Source organism: Quercus robur, chromosome 9 (assembly GCF_932294415.1).
Source record: "Quercus robur chromosome 9, dhQueRobu3.1, whole genome shotgun sequence".
NCBI classification, from domain to species: Eukaryota; Viridiplantae; Streptophyta; class Magnoliopsida; order Fagales; family Fagaceae; genus Quercus; species Quercus robur.
In genome coordinates, this window is record NC_065542.1 from 26,467,896 (window position 1) to 26,487,120 (window position 19,225).

Here is a 19,225-nt window from a genome sequence, read left to right on the forward strand (position 1 = left end):
AAATCTCAAACAAAAATAATTGAATTTAAAACAAAGTGATAAACATCAATTCGTCATTGATAAACTTCTCAAATTCAAATCTTTAAAAAGAGTTTGTGTTTGAGTGAAAAGTTTGAAAATATCCACACACAAAAGGAAAAGATAAGCAAAAAAAAAAAAAAAAAATCCTGATACACGTAGATGCAGATGACAAAGGTATACAACAAACACTCAAATAGAGTTTCATGCCAGAGTGATTCCTTTTGGGCTTTATTATACGTATAGACAACTTCCAAAAAAAGAGTTTGTGTGAGTTAAAACTTAAAACTAAAAAGTTTGAAAATACCCACAAAAAAAAAAAAGAAGAGGCAAAAGATAAGGAAAAAAAAAAAGAAAAAGAAAAATAGATACATGTTTGTACAAAGGAACAAAAAAGAAGAAGAAAAATATAAGGGAAATTTTTTTTTTTGAGGCACATGATATTGAAGCCAATCACAGGTAATAAGCAATAGTCAAATACCATTGAATCCCTATAAAAATCTCATTCACCCACAAGTCAGTACACCTCAAATTTTAAATCATTGGTAGCCATGGAAGGTAAGAACTCAAACAATAGTCAATGATGAAGAAAAAAGAAAAGAAAAGAAAGAATAACTTGCAATTTAGATTAGAGATGCAAAAGATAGAGCTTGAACAGCCATTTGAATTGTGTAAATTATGCTGAATTATTTAGAACCCAAATCTGGAAATAGAAGAAGAAGAAAGAAGAGGATGAGACTGAATTTGTGTAATTTGAAGAAGAATGAGAGTAGATATTATTAAGTTGTAAACTAGCAAAAGCATAAGCGGGTTTGTGGGTTATTAAAGTAAAATAGTTTTATTTTACATATTTATCCATATTAGTTAAAAACTTGCAAATGAATGGTATAAGGTATAAGGTATAAGGGTACTTTAGAACTATGAAAATGAGGAATCCAACCAGGAGAAACTTCTTAAATAACAGTATACATATGTGTGTAAAACTAACTACCTACATAATATATGCCTTTTATTTGTTAGTAGGGTAGTTATATATTGGTATCTCTATTTTTTCTTTTTTTGATAAATAGTCATATTGAAATTTGATTTGGGTAGTATCATTTTATACTAAATACTTTCTAACATGTTTTTTTTTAATAGAAAATTTTAGTTAATACTAACAATTTAACAATTATGAAACTCAACCCCCCAAAAAAAAAAAATTCATGAAAATTGTTGTATTTTTTTTATTGAAAAAAATAAATAATGATGTACTAAAATTTGCAAAATAAAAATATGATAAATACCCAATAAATAATAACTATCCAAATATATATATATATATATATATATATAATAAAACAAAAAAAAAAAAACTACCCAAGAATAAGATAAAAGTAGCTGATTCAGTAAAAATAAAAAAATACTACTCAGTTTACACTTCACAGTACACTCCTATACAAACAAGGACATGTTTTTCTTTCTTTTAAATGGAGCACCATTTCCTCAAAAAAAAAAAAAAAAAAAAAAAAAAGAGTAGAGCACCAAAGTGGATAAAATAAAAAGTAGCATCCAAAAGGATTCCTTTCGTTTTTATAGAACTAACGTTACAACAAGACGATTTTACATTATTGAAACCTTGCATGCCATGAATAAAGTAAAACTTGAATAAAGACAAATAATTGAATTGAAATTGTCACATTCCTCAAAGAAGGCAAAAACCTTTTCTAATCAAATACCAACTTTCTCATACCCAAAACATAGGCATCTTCTTTTTCATTATCTGGTCATGCTACAATTCCCTAGTATTATCCTATTACTGTATATCCATAAATTACTGTAAAACGTTGGAGCCCGGTCTTCACAAATAATACATTCTCTCAGTGATAAACAGTCATTTTGATATCTCAAATTAATAATGGTGTCAGCAACAGTAACAAGCACATATAAAGAGAGCAATAGAAGAAAGTCATTTGGTAAAAACATGCTCAAAAAAGGGTAAGAGTTACAAATTCAGATTGTGGGGTGAGGTAAGGAAACAAGAAAACAGATCAGTAGACCACCTTCTAGGCTATTATTGCTTGGCTCATTGTTATCCCTCCCAAATTGCAAACATAGAATATAACCGCACAGATTAAGGACTATATTGCAAACCAAAACTACTCCCCAACTGCAACAAAAGGTAATGCCCTGATGACAAAAGAAAAGCACGGGCAAAATCAGTACTAATTTCAACTCTCTCTATCAATATTGATGAGAAACTAGGGCCAAAAAATTAACATTTTTAGTTCTGAGAAAATTTCCAACATAAAGTGATTAAATTCATGGCTTCACCCACCACCCCACAGTTATGGAGGGTGGAAGTGCCATCTTATCCAAATGCTATTAAAATTGCATTTTTAGGATAAAAGATATGTAACCATTTTAAGGAAACGAACACCACAAACTTTTGAAAATGGTGTGAAGATGAGTAGTAGTTGAGGTGATCAATATGATCTGAATCCTAGATTCTATTGCAGTTGTGAAAATTTTAGCACTAAGAACAAATTTACCAGCCACCGTGTCTTGAGAAATAGTCATTATCCAGAGATATAGCAAGAGCAACAGCTACAGCTCTCTCTGACAGTGTCAGTGGACGGGCAACTTCCAACTCTTGTATCTGCCAGCAAAGACAGCACATATAAGATTAGAGAAATCAATGAAATCATTAAAAGAAAATAATTCCTTTTTTGTTTCCTAATGTGGTACCATTGTAGCAGGGCCAGTCTTGGAGCGAGGATCAGAACTCCCAAATCGGATCACATACTGACCAGCATCAGTAAAGATCTGCATTTCATCAAATTATAGTTCAAAATTAAATTTCCATACCCGTAGCTAGTTCCTTTGGCAACCAAAATAAATCTAATAACTCAAAAAAAAAAATACAAATGCAAATGATCCTTCACAAAAGACATAATATAACCCAGAAGGCTAGATAGACGTCTGTCAATGATAGAAAACAACATGGTCTAAGCCCACTCTGGTTTAAAGATCAGTAACAACTCATTATCTCATAGTTTGTTAAGGAAATTTGCATTATGTATCACACCTTAATTACACCATTACTTGATTAGATGTTTCAAAACAAGGTTAATTATTCATTTTGTAAGGCAATGCATACAAAATAACAATAGAAGGCTGATAAATTAATTATTGAAAATTTTTAAACGAATAATTTAAAGTAAGGGCCATCAAGAACTCTACATATAAAGGCAGGAGCGTAGCCAAAAATTTTTGGTTGGAGGGGCCGAGGTAATATTATCATATTGATTTGCAATTCAAGAAAAATACAAAATATGACATATATACATATATACATGTCTTCCTGCATTAGTTTTAGAAAAAAACGTTAACTCTAACCAAAATTAGACCACATTTACAAGAAATAATATTTATAGAAACTAAATATAACAAAGTCACTATAAGCAACTATAAAATAAATAGCAGTTAAGTTCAACCAAATTAGACTACTATGGTCAAAAATAAATTCAAAATAAATTTCATTCATCTCAACTAAATTCAAAATCAATTTCATTGCTACTAATAGTCTAACACTGTACCCTCATAGTCTCTCTACTCTCTAATGATAATTCCCACACCAGTACAACATAGGTCTTTGAATAGCTATGGGATATGGCTGACATGTCTTAGAGAATGAAAGGAAAAGTCAAAAAGATGAAAAGTAAGAATTTGGGGTGGGGCATTTTTATGGCTACGTATTGGAGGGGCCAAGTTTTTCTCATTGGGGGGCTAGCTCTTAAATGAGAAAGTGTGAGACCTATTTCTTCCTACTATTATAGAGGTTTTAAAAAATTTGGGGGGGGGGGGGGGGGGGGGGGCGCCAAAGCATAACGTACCTCCGCCCCTGAATTAAAGGGTACATACAGCCCTATGCTTTCTAAGGTAAAACATAAAACTTGTACATGTTAACAACACTTGTTTCTTTAAAAATTATTTCCAAAATTGAAATCATTCTTGCCCTCAGAACCAGCTCATTATGCTCTATGTGATCTACATAAGGAAAATTATTATGCTCTATGTGATCTACATAAGGATTAAGGAAACTCCCATTGTACTACGATTTCAAGCATATGCTATCAACATTGGTTTTGAGGAATACCATTCCAATTCTTCTGTCTCATAATTACTGACATGAGTTACACAGATATTTGATAATCAGAATTTTGTTATGTGCATTATTAGTTAGTTTGAGTTTGAGTGTGCTTGGTGACAATGCCAAGATTTTTTTTTATACTTCAAGCTGATCGGGTAGTCCTGGTTATTAGGCAGTAGTTGAGTCCCAGTTGGTTGTTTGTTCCATTATCTGTTGCTATTTTTTAGGACTTGAATGTTGTGGTGCTACAGTGGTACCTAATTTCTAGTTTTGAATGTTGGTCAATCATGTAGAAGCAAGTACTAATCAATAAGGTTTGTGCACTTTTATTATGTGAAAAAACTTGTGTTGTGGAGATCCAGACTCACAAAGTAGTCCACATTCTATCAAATTTGGAGACTTTGGTTCCCTTGAAGTAACCATAAATATTGGTGTACACAGTAAATTTGTTAACAATTAATATCTTGGATAATTTTCTAGGCATATCTACAATCTAAAACATCAATAATGAATACAAACTTCTACAAGGACTTATAGGTACAGACTATATATAATTCAAAAAGTTTCGAGTCAGCAAGTCCATCGCGGATTGGTAGACTAATAGAATATGAAGTTTAATCAAAACCTTGGTTCACAAAAGAGAATAAAACTTAAGCATTAGACCATGAATCAAGTAAAATCCAAAACTTAGTTTTGAAAGAAGAGAACAAATTGTGCATTAGAATCAACTACATAGCTCATATAATATCTTTGTAAAGCAGAAAAGAAACAACCTCAAAGCCAAAGCCCCTCCAATCACGATCAATCTCAGCAAGCACTTTTCCATCAATATCTTTTAAAGTAAATGTCCAATTCCAGAAGCCAGGGTTTTCAACAACCGCAAACTGCTTATTCCTACAAATCAAATGACCTTAGGCTTGGAGGCATAAGATAGAAACAAAACAAAGTCCAATAACAGAAGTTACAAGTGTAGACTGCAATGACATCTAGCTCAAATGGCACCTCCCCCCCTTTTAAGAGCAAGATGGAGGGTGAATCATGAGTTTAAGATCCATTGGGTACATGTGTAATTACCAATAAAAAACTGACTGAACAAAAAAAAAAATGTGACCTCAAGATGCAAGATTACATCATTAATACATTACTGAAACAGAGATGATACAAGGGAACATGTTTACCCTGTAGAAGCATGTTGGTGCATACATACCCATAATCTCTTTTAATTAATAACTAATCACACAGGTGGCTATTATAAGTTCATAACTAGGACGGCACATATAATATACAAGTGTAGAAAAATCAAGAATCGATCAAATATTTGTCAACCAGGTCAAAATTCTTTTAAAGTTCATATTTGTAGAACCAAAATGAAGAAGATGAAATTCCTCCTAATCTTATATTTTCCTATAGAAGTAACTAGCCATTGCTTTGGTAGCTACAAGTTAACATCACAGTTTTGAAAGACTAATGCTGCTTCCCTCAAGTCAAGGCAGCTATAAAATGGCATTTTAAAAGATGTTGATCAAATATATGTACAAATATCACAAAATTTCTTCATTATGGCATTTTAACACGTTCCCACTCTAGATAAGCTAATACACACATATTCTGGAAATACAGAAACAATGAAATTCCATGGTCAAACTACCCAAAAATAGAATACTCCAATGATATCTAAAAAGTGCCAAAATATATTATTCCAATTGTAGGTAAATGGTCCTTCAAGAAGTACGAAATATAGCTTGTTATTGTAGTTATTAGAAGATTGATACCACTAAAATCATCAACCCACAATATCGGAATGTACTGAATTCTGCCATTCATGGACAACAAAGCAGATACTTAATAAGCTAATTCACCTAAAATCATTTCCTGAGCCTGATGATCCACATTCCACAACCATCTATCTTGTATCTATACTTTAAGTATCTTTTGCAATGAAAGAAAGCACCTTAAATAAAACCTCTGGCTCCAAACTTCAATTGCAATGAAATATAAAGGCACTAACCTTAAATGAATAAAGAAATTTGCAAAGTAATTCAGAAAATAGTATTTACCCCAGGTACAAGTCATATATCCTCCTCCACAAATGCCATCGTCTGTGAACCACACCAATTTCCTAAATAGGAGCAGATTTTTGAAATCAGCAACAGTCAGATTGGCTTCAGCATGCTAAAAACTATGTATAGTTGCAATAAAAAACAGCATAAATGTCTAGCTGACATACCTTACCATCAATCTCTGCATATATTGAGCTGGTAATCCACCAAAAAGGCCTACGAACCTGAACATGGTAAAAATAAAAAAAGTTCAAGCGTAACCAGAAACATATTCAAACCATAAGAATCTAAAAGCCTGATATGGTTCCAAAAGAATAATAAATCTCAGAGAAATCTCACCCTAAAGAGCTCATTACCCATGCCATCAGTTATATATGCAACAAAAGGGCGCCTTGTTCGTAGCAACTGCAAGAAAGGAAAACAAGTATTGACAAGGAAAGATTCTAAAAGATAAAATCAAATATCACAAGCAAGCAAGAAAATTAAACTAGTATTCCAAAACCCAAACACAGAATAGCTTTAAAGAACATCATGCATGTACTCTGTTATTCTTTTTTATTTATAGGTACTCTACTCTATTATTCATATTTAATTAATTTCCAGAATCAGTTAAAGGAAAGCCAAAGGACTGTCAATAGTGCCAGCATGTTAACACAAAAAAGAGTTCTCTATACTTGTCTACCCATGTCCCAAGTCAGGTGAAAGTTTTCTTGGTCAGTTCAATCTCTTTTGGTACTAGTGTAGTTCAGAACAATTCTGATTACAGTTATCTAAAACAGCATGACATAAAATTTTTCTAAATGCTGAACCTTTTTGTGCTGGGCTTTTTTCAGGTTATAAAAAAGTTGTTTTTTTTGCTCACTTAGGCTCCTCCAGCACCATCACTCTCTTTTCTGTCACTACTGGACCTTTGCTGACTGCCATAGTCACCACCAAAACTAACTTCTCCAATTCCACTTACAAGAAGCTCAACAAACTTTACTTATTATGCCACCACTATATTGCAACCACCAAGCCTCTTGCCACCTTTATTGCACTTGCATGACTATCAGCGCTACTGCTGCAGTCTTTACCATTTGTTACTAGGCAAACTGACCCACCGCCACTCACCATTTTTTTTCCACCACCACCACCACCAACCTTTTCTCTCCAATCAATCAAGAAATGAAAGAAAAAAATTTCTAATGATTCTGAGTTAGGCAGTAACACATCTTGTTTTTCTTTATCGATGCATTACTTGACTTTCCAAAACATTTCTTTATTGATGCATTTCTTTATCAGTCACCAAAAACATTATTATTTCAGGAAAACATAAAGAGATTGTTTTGTTTCCTAAAAGATCCATTCTTGTTAATGCACAGTACGCCCATCCCATTAGAGGAACTGAAACTGACGCCCAAATTCAAAACACCCAAGCCAAGCCCCCCAAATAAAAGTCCTAAATCAAACAATTCCACCCCCCCCCCCCCCCCCCCCCCCCAAAAAAAAAAAAAGCGAAACTGATAAACAACACCAATTAAAACTAAAGCATTATAGTCTTAAAAAACATAGATGCCAAACCTATAAACAGAGGGAAAACACCCATAAAAAATTGGGGGTGGGTCTCTATGATGTTTGTGGGTGGATCACTGATGCAGAACGTGCTTGCAAAATAAGGAAATAAAGGAGGAAAACAGAAAACCCAAGTATTGCACTGCTCAAATCTATTTCTAGGGCCTCTTTTTAATAGGCTTCAAGAAGCAAAACAATCCACAGTAACATTCCATAAAATCCTCAACAATATTAAAGACTAGATTCAAAATTCAAATGTGAGATCAGGCATCTCATCTCAAATAAGTAAAAATTCTGAGATAATAAAATTAACAATGTCTTAGTCCACATGATGAGATTGACATGGAAAAATACAAGGAAATCATCTTCCATGAAACATGTACACTTTCTGTTTTATTATGATATAATATTGAACTTTATTGATTTTCATGTTGATTTTAAAGCTAAAGGATGACATTAGAATCTAACACACTATGCATTATAGTTAATAAGAAGTTGACACCAAATGTATTATATATATTGTGCACACAACAAAATGTTTAAAAATGAAGAGTGTAGCGGTAAAATCTACAGGCTGCAAAACAACAGAGTATCAGGAATATACCTGTCTGGCAAGGAGATTGCTCTGCTCACGAATAAAACCTACAGGCTGCAAAACAACAGTGTATTAGGAATTGGGAAATCGTTCAAAGGGTAAAATAATAAGCCCATTTGTTTGAAAGATAATTGTGTGTGGAAAAACTTTAGGATAATGAAGGGAGTTAGATTGATTACTCACTGACTGGGGGTAGCACACATCTACAATTGCATACCGGTTTTCCTACAGTTCCACCAAATAGAATTGAGAGTAAAGAATCTAAAGATACAACTAAACAAGGAAAATAAACATAAGAAGAAGAAAATGAAAAATTAAATGCTCAAAAGAGACAGAGGAAATAGGTTCTGCTATCAGAATGCAACAGTTGATTTTTCAAAATATTGATCCAATAAAATCTTTTTTAATGGTGTAACACCAAAAGTTACACTTAATATTTTCCATTTGGAGTAATTGTTTTAGAGTAAGGATCAAGTTACACCTAGTGTAACTTGATCCTCACTCTAAAAGGTGTAACTTGATCCTTACTCTAAAACAATTACTCCTAATGGAAAATATCAAATAGCAAAGCATATAGGCAGACAATAAAAGTCGTGTCCACAAACCGTGGTTGCAAAACTCATTAAATGATACCAGGGCCAGTTAAAGGTTCCAATTAAACACTACTTCGTCAACCATCAGATCAGACATTTGGCTCTTGGCATCACACTACCAACACCCTAAACTTGGCTCAGGGTCTTGTGAATTATGCGAAACACAACACACCATAATTTTAGTTACCTATGAGTGGATCTTGTCAAACCCATACCTATGTAAGACTTAAGGCCAACTATATAAGCACTAGGGGACCATCAAAGAAAAGCCAAATATGCAAGCTAATAAGTTGATCAACCACATATAAGTAGATATTGAAAACAGAAGATGAAATTAAATAAATCATAGCACAGATAATTTTAATAATAACTTTTTTATTTTCCAGTTAGAAGCTGTAGGGAACTACTCAGAGGAGTTAATCTGAGGCTCTACTAAAAAATATTAATGTTCTTATCATTGACGCTTCAATCTAGTGCTTTATTTTAAAGCCAAAGGCAAAACAAATAAATCATTTAATAAAGGAGTAATATTTTGGCATCCTAAAAGTATCATACACAGTATTTAAAAGATATGGGTTACTACATGTGCTCCTAAATCAGCATCAAGATGAACAAGAAATGATAGGGAAAAACAATTACCTGCTCAAAACCAAGCATAAGATTTGCCCACTCTATATCCCTAGTAATCAACAAATTGGACCTAGCAAGAAGGAGTGCAACCTGGGCCTAAATAAATCACAAAATACCAAGTGAGACATTATCCATATGTTACAGACAGTGGGTGAAAAAGATTAACTTTTAACAGTAAGATCTTGGAAATAGCTTCAAGGCAACCTCAACCATTCTCATGTTTTTTCTCCCTTTGTTCTAACAGGGATTTCTCTAACCTAATTTCTTACTTCACACATGCACAACCAGTATTTCAATTTTCACAAAAATAGCAATAGTAAAATAGCAGCAAAAGCACAATGAGCAAGCTGATGTATATGTTAAAGATAATGACAGATGGAGCTACTGAACAATCATTGAAAAACAACTTAAATCATAATAGATCTACAGGTTAATTCTAAAAATAACAAATTGACAGCAATACTAAAACCCAACTCACCTCCTCTGGAGATTCTGGCTCCAGAAAAGCTGACTCAGATTGGCTCAGAGGTGGTTGATTCAAAACTGGTTTACCCTTGTCCAAAAAATCCTGTTCTGCAAGAGGTGCCCCCGAATACCATCTTCCATATTGATGTTGGTTTTCATATGCTGTACCAGGAAATTTTTCATACTTAATCAATTTCCGCCTTCCTTTTCCTTTAGAATTTTTCATTTTCCTATCTGCAACCCAAAGCTGTACAAGAAAATCTCTGTCCAAGTGATTATCATTTTCAATGCTGTGTCCATACTTACGAGACACAGCTATCTTTCTCTGTGTCAACCAAGGGGCATTTCCTTCTAAACCACCAGGTAGCTTAAATCTCCAAACAAGATTTCTTGCCAGGACCAGCCTTTCTTGAAAACCTATAGCTGTACCCCACAAACCATCTTGTGACAATGATCTTGCTGAAAATGTCCCACTTTTAGATTGCAAGTGCTGAAGGACTCGAACCTTCTCCGGGGTAAAAGCACCATTTTGATTTTGATTTGTAGTATGATACAATGATTCACTCCTTCCAACAGTTTTATTGGTGCTGGCAAGGCAACGCCAACCCTTTGTCCAATTCATCAAATAGAACTGTCACAGTGCCTGCAGAAATTCAATTTGCTAACTGCTAAAACTCCATGTGTTGCAGGAGGAAGAATGAAAATGCACAGATTTTTTCATATAAGGAATAAAAAAACAAGATATATACCAGCTAAAAAAAAAAATCTGGTGAAGATTTGATTTAAAGTTGTTGGGGATTCCACCTACATATTTCACAGTTTTCTCACATTAATAGTAAAGAAAAGATTTCCACAATACAACAAAGCCAAAGAGAAGATAACAAACTAAAAGAACTTCAAAGCGGGATTTTTGACCGATATAAACAAATGGAATTAATATCACAAAAGAGCAAACCATCTCCAACCAATCAAAACCCATGATACATAGATGTAAACAAAATCATATCCCCACATCATCTAAATGCGTATCGATTCCGTGTTTCACAAGCTATATCATACATGAGCTTCTACTAACTTAAAAATTGAGCACATTCCCATTTCCCAGTACCAAAAATCACCACCAATAAAGAACATCAAAATTCCACAACACAAGAATAAGAAACAGAACCAAAACACATTTTTTTCCCAGTACCTACGTAATGATTGTGGTATTTGAGTTATTTGTGAATCAGTGCTTGTACAAATGAGCTTTTTCATTCACTACTAATCCTATCAAAATTAATCACGCAACCCAGAATTACATTAATCTTATCTTTTACCAGCAGCCAAACACGGCATAACAGTTCAAACTTATTTTTTTATTATTTGACTTTTTCTTTACCGGTTTGTTTTCTCGGCAACCAAACATAAGTTAAAAACAAAAACGACAACGTCAGATATCGAAGTCACGAAATAATTAACAAAAAATAAATAAATAAACCAAACGGGTAATCAATCATATGACTCTATCACCTGTTAGTTACTATCTTTCTTTCTTGAACATATTGTTTCCAGAAAACACATTTATGTTTTTGTTTTTGCTTTCAAATGTGTGAGAGAGAGAGAGAATATTAATAACTCACCAGTGAGTGAGCACCGAGCTGAAGTGACCGGTCTTTCTTGAACTCTCTATTTCTTCGATCGCTTTCAATATCAACTCTCTCTATCTCTCTCTTTATTTTAGGCCTTGGAGAGGCTAATTGGGTTGTGCTACCAGACAAACTATCCGACCCGGCCCATTTTTCTGGTTTATGATAGGTAAGAGCAATTGCATTAAAGCGAAAAATTATTTTGCAAAATTGAGTAAATATAGAAATGTGTTACGTTACAGAGTCCGTATATATTTACACTGTTTTTATAATTTTTTATATCTTATTATTTACTTGTTGTTCTATATTTTTATATTAACCCACACATCACTATAGCACATTTCTCTCTCTTCAAAAAGTATGGCCATTAGAGAAAATAATAAAAAATAAATATTTTATTAAAATATATTGTAGAATAGATATATATATATATATATTTTTTTTTTTTTGAGAAAAAGTAGAATAGATAATTTGATACGGGTGTTTGGGAAAATTAATTATGTAAAATAGAAAAAATAAAATCTTATTATAAAATATATGAAAAATTTTAGATAAATTGATGCGAATGCTCAACTGTGATGATTGAGATTGGTTTGTTTGATTTTTATTTAATATAATATTTATTTATAAATACTAAATAGTGACCACCGGAAGCAACATCAATGCAATACAAAGACCCTTATCTACATGGGCTGATCTTTATGCTTACATCTCCACCATCATGCAAAACATGTGTGAGCCTAATATCATCTTCACTTCAAAGATTGGGTTTTATGAGCGAAATTACTTTGTTTAGCTGTTTGGGCTTTACAACCCATAATATCTCTATACAATTTGGGTTTTACGACTCACGAGTCACGATTACTTTAGGGCTTTTTTTTTTTTTTTTTTTTTTTTTTTAACAAGTTAAATTGCATTCGTTTGTGCAATTTCTGCATAACATGAATATTATTTGAAGAAGGCATTCCTATATTAAATATATCTAAACCTATAGAGGTTCGAATGTCAAATATCCAACATGATAGGTAGAACTGATTTAATGTTCCAAAGACACGATTTTTGTATAACATAAATAGTATTGAATTTTTTCCTCAAAGATATCCAAACCTTAAAAGTTTGGATGTCTGATATCCTAACTAACAGGGGCGGAACTAGAATTTTATGAATGGGGGGAAAAGTAATAACAAATATAGAATTGAACCAATTTAATAGTGTCATACAAGAAAAATGAAGAGTTTAGGGAGCTAACCATATTTCTTTTAAAAGTTTTAGGTAAAAATTTAAGGGATAAAAATCTAATATTTGAAAAGTTTGAGGGGGCCAACCATATATTTTTTGAAAAATTTAGTAGTATTTTATAAAATTGGAAAAGTTTGGAGGGGCCATGCCCCACCTCCCCCCCCCCCCCCCCCACCCCCACCCCCACCCCACCCTTCTTAATGGGTCTACCCCTGCTAATTGATATGTAAAACTGAAAACATGATTTTTGTATGACATGAATTCGATAAACTTTTTGCCTTAGTGTGTGCATTTGGCTCCAAATTAAAAAGCTAACTTATTTTACTATTAAGCTTATTTTGCTATTATTTATGGGTCCCACTGCACTTTTTGGTACTATTCATGAGTTTTATTATACTATTTCAGTTAACTTTTACCTCTTTCTAAAAAAAAACGCAAGATTTCAAAACGCAATCACTCTCTTAAACTGTGATTGATTGCCAATTTCAAAACGCAAGATTTTTGCGTTTTGGCCCAAAAACTTTGTTCCATGACGTGTCAGACCATCCTTCCACAATATTTGGTCAACATCGTTGGGCAAAAGTTAAAAATACGGTTTCAGGCTAATAAGATTGTTTAATTCAATTATTCAACTACCATTGCTTTCATCAGTAATCTTTCAAATCCTTCTTTCTCAAAAAAAAGTAATCTTTCAATTCTTGGAAATTTTGCTCTCTCTCTCTCTCTCTTTCCATTTCCTTCATACTCAAAGGTTACTTTCTTTTTAATTGATCACTCAAATTTGCTCTCCTTCTTCTTTAAATTTCCTACCGATCTGGGTATTTGCTCATTCGTTTTAATTGTTTCAATTGGAGGGGCAATCTTTGTTTTAATTGTTCAGCTCAGGTATGCATGATTAACTCAATTTTATTTTTATTTTTTATTATTGGTTATTCCATTTAGTGCTTTTTTATGTAACATTATTATTAGTGGCACGAAAGGACAACTTATAATGGAATGTCATGAAATATGTTTCATTGTATAGTGTTTAATCCATTGCATGTCTGAAGGATCAATTGGGTTGTGCTAATTCAATCTTTGTAATAGTCTTCGACTTTTTTTTTTCTTCAATTTTATGATTTATTGGGTGGTTTCTATTCTAAGTTATAAATTTGGTTGGTTGGTGATGCTCCTTTGATATGTGAGGAATTACATTTACAGGTTCTGGGATTGTATACTTGAATTGTTAACTTGGTGGTTTAATAGTCTGATATAGCAGGTGCTGGTAATACTGCTTTGGAAAGTTCTTGTTTGAAATTTTAAAAATCTGAAGTCTACATGAATATCTGAAATGTCTTGAATGTTGGTTTATCAGATGGTTGTGTTTATGGATAAGCAAATGTGAAAAATGAGAAAAGTCAGTGTCCATGTTTTTCTCTAAATAATTTTATGAAGAGGGCTGTCAATGGTTTAAATCAGGATCCAAATGCAATTGAATATGTCCTATTTACTTTGAAGTAGCCAGTGCTTGATTATGAACTAGTAAACTTGTGTTACATTGGATTGCACTTGAATCTGGGGGGTTCTGATTGATTATATTAGTATTACTATTACCTATATTCAGATGGTTGAAGAATTGTGCAAATCTTATCTATATATGTGAATGAAGACAACAAAGCAATTTATAATATTTGATACTTATTTCTTAAGGTTAAAGCCAAAATTGTAAACGCTAAACTCAGATTCACCCTTATTATATTTGTATACATTGATATATAATCAGACTCGAACTAATATTTTTTTAATTTTTGTTTCTTTTGATGCCCTGGATTAGTAATTTAGATTCTAGAATACAATTGCTTTGTCTGATGGCTATCTGACCCATCTGCAGCATTTGAAAAATCACATTTCATATTGCAAATTTTAGCTCTGAAATTTCAGATAACGTCTTTGCCTTTTCTTTTCTGGGACTTGATAACAGAGATTATCTCCCTGAGAAACATCATTACTATTGGTGCATAAATTAGTTATTGCCATCAAACTTATGGCAGTTGGCCTAATTTTCGCATCAATGATGTAGATTGAGTTTGGCTGCTACTGGGAATGGGCATTTTAGCAATATTGGTAACATCAGCACTTGTAGCTATTTTATTTTGAAAAAAAATAAAAAAATCTTGGCTTAAGCTAACACACTGATCCTGTGCTGGCAGAATTTCAGACAGTACATAGTCTGTTCTCTGAACCATAGTGAGTCACTAAGCAGTTACAGCACTCTTAATAGCTCAAATTTTTGTTGGGTTTGAATGTACATAGATAGCTACTTGATTGATTTGTATAGTAATACTTGGCATTATCCTATTTAATTTGTTGCCTTATTTTATTTTGACAGTAACACGTCTTTGTTTTTTGTGTATAGGATAAAAGCATGAGCTGTCTTGTAGAATAAATGATTCTGAAGTTGAATTTTATATAATTCCTCTCATTGCAATACAGTGCAGGGGCATCCGTCATGCCTTATTTAGTGGAAGGATCGGTCTCACTTCTCACTTTTAAAGGTGTAAAATTTTTTAGCAGATAAGGCTTCATAGATAATCTGCTTCTTGGTCTAAATATGGATTCCAGTCTCAAAGGTAATTTTACTCAACATTCTTTTTCCTAATTGGTTGCTGCTTAATGTGAACACTATTTTTATCTCCAAACCAAACATCATTCCTTTTTCTTTCTTTGATATGTTGCTTTGTAGATTTTATCTATTGATTTTCTAATCGTTTTTTCTATTTATTTTAATAGGAATAGCTGTTGTGATTATGGGTGTCAGTGGTGCTGGAAAATCGTAAGTCTTAACCCTCATCTGGCACCTATATATTTCACAATAAAATCCTTTGTACATCATCATTGCTTTTATTTTAAATGAAGACTAGATATAGATATCCCAGGAAATTCTATAAGGTTTGTACTTGTAAAATCATCTTAAGAAGCACAGCAAACTTACACATTTCAAGGATCTAATGGCCCTGTTAAATCACTTTTATCACATGCATTTTGGTTTTCAAGTAACATTACTTAATAAATTCAGATCATTAATTTTCTTGATGGTTGAATAGAGATTTTTGAAGAATTCATTTTGATTCCATTAATTCAGTTGCACACAAATGTACTGGTGTAAGCCCTAATTTCTACTTCACGCCAGTTTTCCTTTCCTATGCTCTTTTCATTTCTCTTTGATATTCCTAATATTCATATTGTAGTTTCTCTTTTTATTCATTTATTTGAATGTGTGGTTCAACAGCACCATAGGTGAGATGCTGGCAAAAGTTACTAATTGCAGCTTTCTTGATGCCGATGATTATCATCCACTTTCAAATAAAGGTATTTATATAAACTTATTTTCTATTGGATAAAAACTATAATCTGTTTTATACTTTTCAGCATGTTCACATGTTCAACTTAACAGAAAAGATGCACAAAGGGATCCCTCTTTCAGATGAAGATCGGATTCCATGGCTTGAAACACTACGTGATGCCTTACAAGAGAGCTTAGCTAATGGAAAAATTGTGATTCTTGGGTGTTCTGCTCTCAAGAAGCAATACAGAAATATTCTCAGATCTGCAGACCCAAATTATGAACTAGGACGCTGTGCCAGTGAAGTAAAGTTTGTTTTATTGGATGCTAAGGCAGAGGTGCTTGCTGCTCGTTTAGAGAACAGAGCTGCAGAAGGAAAGCATTTCATGCCGGCTAAGCTTTTGCAATCTCAGTTAGACTCGCTTCAGATTGATGAATCTGAAGGAATATTTAAAGTAGATGCTACTCTAAATCCACAGACCATTGTAAGTACCATATACACCTGGATTTTTTCGTCAAAAGTAGCTCAGGACAGTAAGAATTTGTAACCAGTTTATTCAGCAATTAAATTGGTGCTTCAGCTATGTTTAGTATCTCAGAAAGTAATTCTGGGAATTTATTAAACTCTCACCATTATATTATTCTGAACAAAAGATGATTATATTCCCTGTCAAGTTTGGTATGAAAGAAACTGATGTAGGACTAAGCCTGAACTCCTAATACATTAGGAGAAATTCTTAAAAATCATATTTAAAAAAATTTACTATTTTCTTTACTCTCCTTTGAATTTTATAATTGTCAGTCTCTCTCTCATAATATGGATGTGACATTTGCAATCTCAGAATGTTAGCTGTGTGAAATGACAAGATAGTTTTGTGGGAAAATCTTATTCAAGAATAGTGAAGGGAAATATAAACAGAGGTAGGTTAGTTTTCATGTTATTGTTTGACCCAAGGAAAATAGGCTAAACTTTCCCTTGGTGAAATGTATTTGTTGCAAGAAGACAATTAATGAACAACGGAAAGTAAACTTCTAGTTTCCTTCTAGTTTCTTTATCCCATCAATCAAATGGAGTTTTGAAATCAAGTTAGGTGTCCATATATATGTAATTGGTGGATAAATTGGCTAACCATAGACTAACCATTAGATTACTTTACTTACGCTACAAGTAAGATTAAAATTACATTACTTGTACGGTGTACTACAAGTCCTAGTAGCTAGTACATTGAATCTAAAATATTGATAAAGAGCTCAGAACTCGATATCTCTAATGTCGTCCCTCAAAATCAAGTTGGAAGTTTGAAGACGCCTTGAAGGAATCAGTGACCATGGAAGATTTGATAGAATGAAGAATGAATTGGGCATGATGTAATGTGGAAAGTGCAAGACAATTACTTTGACAGAAAACAATGACAATCAGCAATGGATGAAGGCTGAAAGACAACTACTGTGGTGGAGGAAGGTTGCACTTGTGACCAGAGGACAGCTACCGTGGCTGAATGGCTGCACCGTAGGCCTAGGCAACATTGACAAGGGAACAATTGCTCGATGATGGCATATGTGAGACATACGCTAGGGTTATTGGTGGTTAGCGATGGATAGTGGCTAAAGAACAACAAAACCAACAACTAAAGGAAAGCTGCACAGTTTGACAGAAGAGAGCAACCAAGGATATTGTCGTGGAAGATGGAAGACATGGACTAGAGACAATGTCATGGTGAGGAACATAAACGAGTTGGCTACCTTTGGAGAACCAGATAGGGGGTTTGGCTTTGATTTTATGTTAGAATTGATGAGATGTAACTTTAATACCATATTGAATTTATGTTGGGATTAACAGTATGAGAGAGGAGGGAAAAAAGTGAAAGAGAAAGTAAATAGAAGTTAACAAGGACAGCCTATGTTCGTAACAAAAGCTCTTGATATTTAGCAAGTTTGGGGGTAATAGAGAGTAACTCAATTCAAATCATAGACTAATTTTGGGATTACTTTTATTTATATTACTAGTAAGTTTTTTTCTTTACTTATACTGCAAATAAGTCATTGATATCTTTATATTAGTTACAACATGTTCGAGCATTGGGCCTTAATATCTTTAAAATTTAAGAATTCAAGTAACACTCCTAATTAAAGGGAGAGTAAAAAATAGGAAGAATTATAAGTCAGAACATCTGTATTCATCATATTGACATAATTTGTAATTAAATCATTAAGCTATATATATATATATATATATATTTATATATATACCTCTTCCATTGTTCTCTTACAAATTTCAATATATGACGTTTGAAGTCATGAAATAATGGTCCATCTTGTTTGATACGAGGAAGAGAGAATTTGAACAGAAACACCTCATAATAAATATTTCTAATTCAATCACTTTCTCAACAAAGATATCAATAAACTATGATTCAAAATTCTAAGGGCCAAAGCTATTAAGAAAAAAAAATATCCTAGAAAAGCTACTTGTGCCCAAAATTTACAAACCTCACAGCAATATCGACAAAGCCTAACTACAGAAATTGGCTGATTGTTAAATTGACTAAGATGGTGAAGAAGGTGCAGAACTAAACTCAGGTGATCTTTTTGAGCCTGCTTCAGAATCCTCAGCTGTCCTGGCTCCAAAATTTCTCGGAGGGGTAAGAATATTTGTCAAAGTAGAAGCTGGAGAGTAAAACTGCAGTTTTTCCTGTTCTTCTTTTTCTGCTAATGCAATAACATTATTATCCCTGTGAGCAAGTGGTGGGAGTGGTCGGAGCTCTGGAGAGTTTCCAATATCAGGCAAACTCACATGATCATGATCATCACCATCACCATACACATTTTGGAGTCTTCTTTGGCTGCTGTTCGATGATTCGGGGGAGGATAATTTACTGTCGTTTGATTTGTAGTAACGTAATTCATAGAGACAATAGTAAATCCCAAAAGCCGCACAAACAAGAATAAAGAAGGAGAGTAGAGAGATGAGTACGATATCAGTGATGGGAAC

The 19,225-nt window shown here is 33.1% G+C and overlaps 2 protein-coding genes across 7 annotated transcripts; one reads left to right on the forward strand and one right to left on the reverse strand.

Annotated features, from left to right (window-relative positions):
• Positions 1–1,872: 1,872 nt before the first annotated feature.
• Positions 1,873–11,829, reverse strand: LOC126700147 (altered inheritance rate of mitochondria protein 25). Of its 4 annotated transcripts, none has more exons than XM_050398157.1 (13): positions 11,667–11,823; positions 10,794–10,848; positions 10,058–10,687; positions 9,589–9,675; positions 8,540–8,581; positions 8,366–8,410; positions 6,550–6,615; positions 6,378–6,434; positions 6,208–6,269; positions 4,924–5,044; positions 2,746–2,823; positions 2,550–2,656; positions 1,873–2,187 (listed from the first exon to the last, which is right to left on the reverse strand). In XM_050398157.1, exons 3-13 carry the CDS (start codon positions 10,664–10,666, stop codon positions 2,157–2,159), a joined length of 1,305 nt encoding a protein of 434 aa, XP_050254114.1. In that variant the 5' UTR covers positions 10,667–10,687; positions 10,794–10,848; positions 11,667–11,823; the 3' UTR covers positions 1,873–2,156. The 4 variants fall into 4 exon arrangements, with proteins under 4 accessions (XP_050254114.1, XP_050254116.1, XP_050254115.1 ...); XM_050398159.1 differs by lacking the exon at positions 11,667–11,823 and adding an exon at positions 11,557–11,643; XM_050398158.1 differs by lacking the exon at positions 10,794–10,848 and having other exon boundaries at positions 11,667–11,829.
• A 1,563-nt stretch (positions 11,830–13,392) lies between these two features.
• LOC126700148 (gluconokinase) lies at positions 13,393–16,817 on the forward strand. Of its 3 annotated transcripts, none has more exons than XM_050398162.1 (5): positions 13,395–13,796; positions 15,307–15,520; positions 15,681–15,723; positions 16,180–16,259; positions 16,345–16,817. In XM_050398162.1, the coding sequence occupies exons 2-5, from the start codon at positions 15,502–15,504 to the stop codon at positions 16,779–16,781; spliced, it is 579 nt and encodes a 192-aa protein (XP_050254119.1). In that variant the 5' UTR covers positions 13,395–13,796; positions 15,307–15,501; the 3' UTR covers positions 16,782–16,817. The 3 variants fall into 3 exon arrangements, with proteins under 3 accessions (XP_050254120.1, XP_050254119.1, XP_050254118.1); XM_050398161.1 differs by having other exon boundaries at positions 13,396–13,796; positions 15,384–15,520; XM_050398163.1 differs by lacking the exon at positions 15,681–15,723 and having other exon boundaries at positions 13,393–13,796.
• Positions 16,818–19,225: the final 2,408 nt, after the last annotated feature.